General features: G+C 40.0%; 1 protein-coding gene across 4 annotated transcripts in view; it reads left to right on the forward strand.

Annotated features, from left to right (window-relative positions):
* Positions 1–10,736, forward strand: part of PDE7B (phosphodiesterase 7B) — a 170,719-nt gene that overhangs the window by 156,899 nt on the left and 3,084 nt on the right. For all 4 annotated transcript variants that reach the window (XM_081855342.1, XM_081855343.1, XM_081855340.1 and 1 more), the window contains 4 exons: positions 931–1,022; positions 2,541–2,685; positions 8,459–8,555; positions 10,651–10,731. In XM_081855342.1, coding sequence (XP_081711468.1) covers positions 931–1,022; positions 2,541–2,685; positions 8,459–8,555; positions 10,651–10,731 — 415 coding nt within the window. The remainder of the gene's footprint in view (positions 1–930; positions 1,023–2,540; positions 2,686–8,458; positions 8,556–10,650; positions 10,732–10,736) is intronic.

Consider the following 10,736-nt stretch of genomic DNA (forward strand, 5'->3'; position numbering starts at 1 on the left):
AAGTTCCAAAACATGTTTAAATTACTTTTAAAAAAAAATCCAACCCCCCTTAGCACTCACATGCCTAGTCAATGGTTCTTCTTACACATTTTGGCATAACAGCCTGTCAGTCATTTACTGATGCATGTTGATGTGTGCAAAAATGCTAGTTGCAAATAATGAAAAAGCAGCATTTATGTCAAACATTAGACACCACTAAATGTGAGCGCATACAGGAATAAGGTTGTTGCATGAATAATTCCAGAAGAAAATGTGTTATTTCTAGTACATTCCATCATTTATGCATGACAAAGCTGCCTTTTGTGACCGGAGATTTCCAGATGGCAACAGCATGTACCAAGTACCATAATTTGCTTCCCAAAGTACAAAGTTCTGATTTGAGCCCCTGATGCCACAAGGACAGCAGGGGAGCTTTGAACAATGATGACAAGGACCTTGGAACCACAGTTCTCACTATGAAAAATGCCTCGTTATCGCGCAGACTTTGCCTCCAACTTTCATAGGCAATTACAAATGAAAACATGAGCTCTTGTTTTCTTCCTGCTTTCCTGCCTTGTCATTATAGATCATGAGGTACAGTCAGTGTTAATCATAGCAGCACCAGAACTAACATACAAAATTAACACATGCATAAGGGAATTACATTAGTTAGTTGAGGACTCATGATGCTGTTATACTGGTAAAGCTAAGGAGGGAGCCCTGCTAACCATTTCATTCCAAACAACTGATATACAATGGTTCAAATGTGTAATTGGAGCAATGTAGTCCTGACTGGTGAATAGGACCGGGGAATACCGTAATTCATGCAGCAACCCATTGGTCAGTGCAGTTTCCCATTCAGTTAGGGAAACATGCACTGATGCCTGTTCCTCCATTCATATGGACTTCATTGGGCTGAGAATCTTTTTGGTTATTTGTTTCCTCCTCCAGAATGTCTCTGTATTAGAAAATCATCACTGGAGATCTACAATAGGCATGCTTCGAGAGTCAAGGCTGCTTGCACATCTGCCAACAGAAGAGAGGTAAGCACCATCCACTAGGAAACTTAAGAAACATGGTATTTTCCAGAAAATTTTGACTCTGACAACTTCGTAACTCCCCTGCATACAGGGAGGTATACAGAGTATTGATGTGAATTAAAGAAAATACGCATCCTAGGGATAGCCATCTGAAAAAAAGTAAAGTTACATTAAAATTGCCCAGTTTGACTGGTATTGCATGCATTCTAGGGTTCAGCTGAAACACACACACACACAAATTTTGTATCTGAGATGAAACATGGTTCCCATTTCAACAACTGCAGTGATGGAAGGGAGTGTTTGGCAAATTTGGGGTGTGTGTGTGTGAGAGAGAGAATCAGTGACTGTTATTGTATTTTCTCAAAATTACCCAGAAATTTATTATTCTTGGGCCATCACCACCACACATCCCTTGTGGGTGCTCTTTTGTGCGTTGAACATTTCTAAATAATGTTCTTGAACTGCAAGCCAGGGCATTCTGGGGGAAAACAGCCAGAGACAGCAAAGCACATTAAAGGAGAAATATGCCGCCACCTCTGTCCCCAAAGTAATTTTGCAAGGTAATTTTGTGCTGCCCACACCCACTAGAATAGCTTAATTTTCCTCATACATTTGAGCTGAACATGCCAATATTTAGTCTTTGGACTCTGCCTTAATCTGTTCGCTGTGCTACTAAGTCATTTTATGAAACAATATACTTTTAGAAATGGGAACAAATTTCAGTAGGGGGGAGGAATTGTGGATTAGAAAAATCTCCCATCCTTCTATTTTTCATGGACAAAATAATGTCACAGTTAATTGTCTGACTAAAGTAACAGCAGATAAGACAGACCAAAGAGAAAAATACTAGCTTACCTTATTTTGTTTACATTCCATTTAACCTTTGGGTATAGGGCAGTATATAAATTCAATTTAAAAAATCAATAATAATAACCACTTGAGGTATACATGAATAGGAACCTTCTATCTTGGACCAGGGCAATGTAAAACATCCCGCTGCAAATAAAGTCAGCATAAAGCAGTGATGGCCAAACTTGGCCCTCCGGCTGTTTTGGGACTACAACTCCCATAATCCCTGACCACTGGTCCTGTTAGCTAGGGATGATGGGAGTTGTAGTCCCAAAACAGCTGGAGGGCCAAGTTTGGCCATCACTGCCATAAAGTCTCAAAAAGCTTCTCTGGAATGCCATACATTTTCCTTCACCACTTGCTATTTGAGCTTGTTATGACGAGAGAGACAATTAAGTAATTGAGCGATTCTAACCAATTACCAGGATGCAGTTAGTGGTCATGGGTTGATAGTTGCTAAACCAGTTCAGAGTGTTTGGTTCTGGGAGTGGGGAGAAAACTTTTGGAGCATAATTGTGAACAAGTATACCAAAGTGAGTTCAGCAATGGTGCATTAAACCGGATGCGCTAAATAAGGATTGGCATCCCCAAACACCAGAAGATAGGAGAGATGATATGAAGAGGTATTAATAATGCCTTGCTCAAAACACACTTTTCCTTTTTTAACTACAGGCATGATATTGAACAGCAGCTGGGCTCCCTGATCTTGGCAACAGACATCAACAGGCAGAACGAATTTCTGATCCGGTTGAAAGCTCATCTCAAAAATCAGGATTTGAAAATGGAGGATGCTCCTGATAGGCATTTTATGCTTCAGGTAAATGTAAAGATTTTCCTACCTCTTTCTGTGAACACATAACCCGTGTGTGTGTGTGTGTGTGTGTGTATTCATACATTCAATGTGTGGATTGGCTTGACAAACTGTCAAACACTCTATGTTGGGTCCTTTTGTAATACACATGCAGAACAGGGGAACAACATACCACTTCTCTCCTGCTACTTATGGAGCAGAGCTTTCCTCACCATATAGTTACATCAAGATTGATATAGGGGCAACAAGTGCTTGTGAATATGTGTAGCATTTGGGGTATTCTGGTTTACCTAGGCTGCTCCCAGTGGAGGCATTTATTGTGCAAGTGATATACCCTGTTTACTCATGTTTAACAGAAGGGCTAAACAATGCAGTCATCATCCTGTAATCTTCCTATATTTCCCAGCACTACCTCTGTCACTTTACCTATCTCCTAAAAAAATCTATGATGAAAGGAGTGGAATAGCAGCACATTCCTTCTGCAGTTGCAGACAGGAAAAAAGTAAAACTGAGGCACAGTGGGAGTTGATTCTGGGAAGCTAAATGACATGCTAGAGATGCCACTACATTTCTGGTTGCAAAGCCATTTCATGTCCTGCACTGCAGATAAGAGGAATTCTCTCTCCTTAGCTATTTGCCTGGAGCTTAGGAAGGGGAGGGGGGTTCCATTGAAAACAGCAGGGTTTACTTTTGAATAAACGTAATAGGTGTGTTCCAGATGGAATCTGGTATGGCTTCAGTCCTCTTGTCTCAGGCTGAAAGTGCTGGTTTTTTGTTTTGTTTTTTTACATGATTTTAAAAGATCAGAACACAATTGTGCTACAGTTCGTGCATTTTTATTGGTGCACCCAAGTAAAAGCTAGCAAAGCTCTCACGTGTTGGCTTTTTGTTTCTTGAAAGCCATTTAAACAAGCAGGCATCGGTTTCGAAATATTAAAGGAGACAACAGGGAAAGAAGGCAACAGAACAGCAACTATTGAACATCACTGTAGTGTAAAAGATTCCTGGTGTTACTTTTCTGACTTCTTTTAAGGCTCAGCCTAATTAATTACTTCCTCTTTTTACAACTGCACAACTGTTTGGCCCCTTCATTACAAAGAGCAGTTTCTCTGGTTGCAAGGAATCCTCTGTTTGCAAGGTTTTTTTTAGAATGCCTGGGACAGAAAGGGAACTAAGGAATGCATTGCTTGGTTGAGAGAAGATGGCTGTAATGTCCTTGCATAGCCCCTTTTCTTTAAAAACTCCCTAATTAAATTGCTGCCTCTCCTAGAGGGAGTTGTTCTCTCTACACACACTGCTGTTTGCACTTTTACATTTTTTGGTATATGAAGAGCACAATTACAATTTAACAAAATTCTAGTTGCCAAACTGCCTAGAAAAGGCAAACATTAAATTGCTAGCTGGGTTGTGAAGAAAAAGGAAGGACCTAGAACCCAAACACAGCAATGTTTACTTGAAAGTAAGGCTATGATCCTCTTGCACTGGATTGCACTCTTTTAAGTTATGCAATTGTATTATCGTGGAATATCAAAACTGGCCATGAAAAAAAAAGTGCATGCACACCAGTTCAAAACTGGGTGCTGAAATGGTGACGAAAGGCACCAGCTTCAAAATGTGAAGAGAAAGTGTGTGGTGACTATGTGGAGTCAGTAAAGCGGAGGGGACAATACTTTCCACTGGTCTATGGCTCATGGTGGTATAGACAGAACATAGCAAGATGCTGACACCAAACAAGTGCCACACCTCTGGAAACATCGACAGTGAATGACATGTCAACTTGTGCCTTCCAGCAGAAGAGCAATAATTTGGCAGTGCTAGAAGCCCTCCATCTGGAAGCATTCCTAGGCTAGTTAGACTGAGTAAGACCACTGAGGTTGTGTTCCGTGGGGCACATACAACCCAGCCACTGTATTATACATTTCCATATAAAAAATCACAATAGTAACTGAGATGGAAGAAATTAAATGTACCTATATTTCTGTAGAGTACAGTGGTACCTCGGGTTGCAGACGCTTCAGGTTACAGACTCTGCTAACCTGGAAGTACCACCTCGGGTTAAGAACTTTGCTTCAGGATGAGAACAGAAATCGCATGGTTGCGGCACAGCGGGAGGCCCCATTAGCTAAAGTGGTATCTCAGGTTAAGAACAGTTTCAGGCTAAGAACGGACCTCCAGAACAAATTAAGTTCTTAACCTGAAGTACCACTGTAGAAGATAAAGGGGCTGATGAGAAGTGATGCTGGTTCTGGTTACACATGGCTGAGGTTTAACTATTCTAGCAATGAGCATCATAAACAATGTTGGTTACTGGGGTGGGGTGGGGGAGTACTTGAATGCCTGGGTTCTCTCCAATCTGCTAAGCTGCCTACAAGAGTCACAGTGGGGGGCTTTTCACCTATATTTTTTCTCTGTTGGATTTTCTATTACTTTTCCTCTCTGAGATTCATACAGCATAAACTTTGGCATTCATAGTTAGCTTTCCAAAGATATTCTCTCAGCACTTGAACACAAACAAGTACCAAATTTCAGGAACCAGGCTTCTCAAAAATTAGTGGTCCTGCTGATGGGAACATAATAATTCTCATGTGCAGGGTCATGGGATGACTGGAAACATGTCTGCATGCCAGCCAAATTCTAACCATTTTCTGTTGCTTTAAACTAGGATCTGGCTGCATATATTATGGGAACATTTAATGCAGCATGTAAACTTTGGGGCTGAAGGTACATCAGCCTCTGTTACTGAGGGAGCTCTGCTCTAAATATCTTCCCTTTATAGAGAAATACCAGCAAAAATAAATGGCATCACATGAAAATCTTAAATGGATTTTGCAGAAGATGTCTGAGTAGAAAAAGCTGCAATTAAACTACTTATTTTCGGTGGGAGGATATTCCCCACTTCTAAAGAGTTCAGCAAAAATATACAAGTCCCTTGTTCTATCAAAATAAAGCCTCACCCTTAATGTATTTTGTTTCCATTATAGAAGAGGTTCTGGAGTGCATTTTATTGAATATTTATACCATTATAGCAGGAGAGATGCTAGATGCTACTATATAGCAGTTAAAGTGTGCTGCTATTCCTCTCCATTTACCTGATGTAGCTCCTCAGAAAAGATGTATTTAACACTTTTTCTTACTCAAGTGTGCACTGAAAGTTATTCCAGAGAGATGTATACTAAAGCCATTTAAACAACAGTGAACTTCAGTTATAATAAATTATGCTGCATATTCCTATGAATCACTGGCTGGTGTCCGGTTAACTATGAAAATGATACAGTACAGTCCTGCACCTAGTTAGCCTTATTATTTATCTTATCAGCATACTACTACTAATGTGCTGCATGGAACATCTAAGCAGACTGCCATGCACAATTCAGCAGGTGAAGCTTTGACAATCAATGTATCTCCAACTAGGAAGCATTTCACTCTGCAATTTCTGCTAATCAGGCATCTTATGAAAGGAGCGCCCTGCCAGAAAAGAAGCTGGTAGCCCTTCTTTTTGCCAAGTATCAAGAATCATTTCCCCTAACTTTGTTAGAAGTGAATGCCAAGCCATCCCTAAATATTTCTAATCTGCTACATTCTACCTATCACGTCTCGCTTGGCTGTTCTTCAGAGGGCAGTGACAAAGCCAAATCTAATTTAGGCTCAGAAAGACTCAAATTGGTTGTTCTAGCTGTAATGCAGTAGGTAATAGGATCTTCAGACTAAGGTCCCACTATTATGGTTATTAACCTGAAATATAACTTGCGCTGATTGCTTAACAAAAGAAATGACAGTAGAAGATGCCTCCTACTTCATAGCTTTTAGTTTTTTAAAAAAGCTTAGATCATTATTCCATTTCAAATGGAAAGCCCGCCTGCAGACTGCTTAACATAGCTGCTGCTGTGGGGGAGTCAGAGGAACAAATCACGAAGCAGATGCTGCTTCTTCTGAAGCATAATTACAGGCTTACCTGTCTATCTTGCCTCTAGTCTCTCACACCTTGTACTTAATGTTCTTTGACCAAAATAGTATCTCACATGTTCATGGCATAGCCATATTTGCATGAAAGATAAAAGGAGACAACAAAATGAACTCCTCCTCACAGGGGCTGAGATATTTCATGTGTGATCAGAAGCAGTATTTGGGATGAGGGAAATGAGAATAAAGCCACCTAGCAATCATAAAAAGAACAAGTCACACAACTTAAAACAGCTGTCCTGATATATACCCTCACCCAATGAAATAAGTCACTAGGATCGCAGCACGGTACTCAAGCATTCTTCCCCTACAGTGTCTTCCTGATTTTGTCTTTAGCCAAAGGATATAGGCTAAAGCATTCTACCTCAGAAGGGAAATTCTGGTGTTGATGAACAACTTGTGGGGGTAAAATTTGGAAGTGAGCAAATTGATTAAACTGAGTAATGCACTTTCTGGTTGCTTAATGAATAGTGTATCAAGAATTAAGTGTTTGGGTATGAATGCTCTTGCTGTTCGATCAACTGATCAATTTTGTGATTAATATCTTATGAGGTTTAATTCAGGATTTAGATTAATTAATTGAAAGAGCTAATGAAATGATTAATGAACTGATGTTTATTATGATTAAGTTGCAATGCTAATATAAGGACTACCAAGGTATCAGAAACTTTAAAAAGCCGAAGTTATGCGAGAACATATCAAGTAGTTTGTGTTCCGTCTATTTTTGGTCAAAGTTTTCAAAAGATTGGATTCACAGACCTGCTGTGGGCCTCCTGAATGAAGCTCATGGAACATTCAGGGTAGTTTGGAAACACCTGGTGTATATAGCATAACATGCAACAATCTACAAATCTAAATCCAGAACCAGCTAAAAATTATTATGCACTTGAAATTAAAGGGTGTGTTATCTGACCTATATCTGAATAGGAGCAAAGTTATGTTACAAAGTGGGAAAACTAAGCTGACAAATGGAGGAAACTCAGGGTAATGAATCTCTAGAGCCTAGCAGAAAAACATGACAATGGCAATACCAAAGTCAATGTATCATATATGGCAGAATAAAAACATATGGTGGTAGTAATAATAATAATAATAATAATAATAATAATAATATGCAGAAGCATATTAATAATTTGCAGAAACATTCTGGAAATTTTCAGGTACCAAGGTTCCCATGGACAAACCTGGATCCAGAATGATCCTTCCATAAAAACGGTTAATTAACATTCAAGACAATGTATTTGCTTTATGCAAAACAGAACTCTATATGTTAGCCTATTGGCTAGAATTGACTTTGTTTTATACCGTCACTACTACTACTACTACTATTATTATTATTTTGACCCAAGTATTTTGTGGGTTATTAGGAGTGGGGGACACTTGCTTTTAGATGGTACTTTTGAAGGTGTGTGTTTATTTCATTTGAAGTTTCTTCCCTTTCAATTTTATTCTTATTCATGAAAAATCTAGTAACTCCCAAAAAATGTGCTGAATTAAACTTTTAATACAGTGGTACCTCACAAGACGAAATCGCAGGAACTCGCAAGACATTTTCGCCTTGCGAAGCAAGCCCATACGGAAATTCATTTTGCGAAGCGCCTCCAAAACGGAAAATCCTTTCGTCTAGCGGGTTGTCCGTCTTGCGAGGCATTCGTCTTGCGGGGCACCACTGTACTGGACTGAGCAATCCTGGTGCCCATAAACAACCGTGGTGTTCTTGGCACAACAGACATTAGGCCTATACTACACATGTGTTTTGAGTGTATGGAGTGCAGTGTCTTTTACTGCGTCAGTCATACCTTCCTGTCCTTATTTCCAGATTGCGCTAAAGTGTGCAGACATCTGCAACCCTTGCCGGCTCTGGGAGATGAGCAAACAGTGGAGTGAACGGGTTTGTGAGGAATTCTACAGGCAAGGTAAGCAGGCTCATACATTTCACTTTGTGTTTCCAGTCACTCAATCCGGTTTTGTTAATGGGAAATGGCATTTACTTATCCCACAGTGCCCAATGCTCACTTTAAACCTCCCACAAAAATATGCTGACAGGCCTCCTTGAATAAGTGGCTAGGATTAAAGGGCAGAAGTAAGTTAATAGAACTAAGGCTGTTTAATTAGCTGGACTACCAGATATTGCCAACCTGCCAACCTAGCAGTTCCAAAGCACGTCAAAGTGCAAGTAGATTAATAGGTACCGCTCCGGCGGGAAGATAAACGGCGTTTTCGTGCACTGCTCTGGTTTGCCAGAAGTGGCTTAGTGATGGCCACATGACCCGGAAGCTGTACGTCGGCGTCCTCGGCCAGTAAAGCGAGGTGAGCGCCGCAACCCCAGAGTCGGCCATGACTGAACCTAATGGTCAGGAGTCCCTTTACCTTTACCTACCAGATATTGGGCAACGATGTCTAAGTTTGCCTGCAAGCATGTATCATTCATAAAATGCAGTCCTTACAAGTGACAAACCACCTGCAGAAGGGTTTTCAGACAAGCTTTTGTCTACTAGTACCTGGTCACATTATATGGTATGATAACATCTGAGGACAACATGAACCCAACTCACTCAGAAACTTTTCTGTTCTGGACAAATCTCTACTTGCCTCCAAAGTGAGGTATCATCTTGAGCATTGTGCATGTCATTAGAGTTGCTAATGATTAGAATGCACTTGTCAGGCACACTAAGGGAGATGCCAGTAGATCACACGGTTTCACGTTATCTTTTATTCATTGAGCTTCACATAGTCCTAATTGTTCCAAAAGGGCATTGCAAACATGTCATACAAAATTACAATTTGGTAAGTTGCAAGTCATTACAAAATCTCTATTAAATGTGTTGTTGTTGTTGTTGTTGTTTTAAATTAAATTTTAAAATCATTAATCTATGAAAATCAAGAGTCTAAGAATCTTCAGCGCAGTAACTCTGAATGACACAAACCAGGATTAAGTAAAATTTCCTAGGTGAAATTAGCACTTACCAGGGAGTACATCCCATGGAACTCAATGGGACTTCCTTCTGAGTATCCCATAAAAGCCAAGAGGATAGCAAGCAGATTCAAGGAAGATATTAGAGGCAAGAAATGTGGAGAGAGAGAGAGAGAGAGAGAGAGAGAGAGAGAGAGAGAGAAACCTTACATATATCAGACTGTCATACATATCTATGGTGTGATTGTACTTGGTATGTTGTGTAGTTTTGATTGTACCATCTCAAAAAGGATCTTATAAAGGTGGAAAGGGCTTGGAAAAGGTTCAGAAAGGGGCAACCAAAATGATAAAGGGGATGGAGCAACTTCCCTATGAAGAAAGGTATATTTGGAGCTTTTTAGTGTGGAGAAGGGGGGAAATGCTAGAGATGTATAAAATTATGCATCATGTGGAGAACGTGGAAAGAGAGAAGTTCTAAAAATACTAGAAGCCATTTTCATCAAATGAAGCTGAATGGTGGGAGATTCAGGACAGGGGGAAAAGAAATACTTCCTCCTGCAACACATAGTTGAACTGTAGAATTAACAACAAAATATAATAATGAACACTAGGTTTAGAGATAAAATTATGGAAAATAAGGCGACCAGTGGCTACTAGCAATGATGGCTGCATCCTACCCTCCAGTATCATACAGGTTTGCTGAGGAGCAGCAGACATGGGGAGAGTGCTGATGTGCTCATTACCTGCTTGCAGGCTTCCCATAGGTACCTGGTTTGTAGAAATATTGGAAGAATAAGTCACTGGACTAATGGGCCTTTGCTCTGATCCAGCAGGTAGACATTTTTAGGATAGCACTGTTAGGACGCATGTTTTTGTAAAGGCTATTTACAATGTGACTTTTAGACAGCAGTGCAAGAGTACTAGACAATGACAAAGCTTTTTGTTTGTTTGCACGCACATTTACAGCCTCAAACGTGGTTAGTATATTAATAGATGTTTCTAAACTCTTGTTAACCTGTGTCCTGTATATCACACAGACACAAAAGAACCGCAACCACCCAGATAAGCCTTCAAAAGTTGTTCCTTCTTTCTGGTAGGTGACCTGGAGAAGAAATTTGACTTGGAAGTAAGCCCTCTTTGTAATCAACAGAAAGACACAATACCTAGTATACAAATTGGTGAG

This window comes from Podarcis erhardii, assembly GCF_964252035.2.
Source record: "Podarcis erhardii genome assembly, chromosome: 3".
NCBI lineage: Eukaryota > Metazoa > Chordata > Lepidosauria > Squamata > Lacertidae > Podarcis > Podarcis erhardii.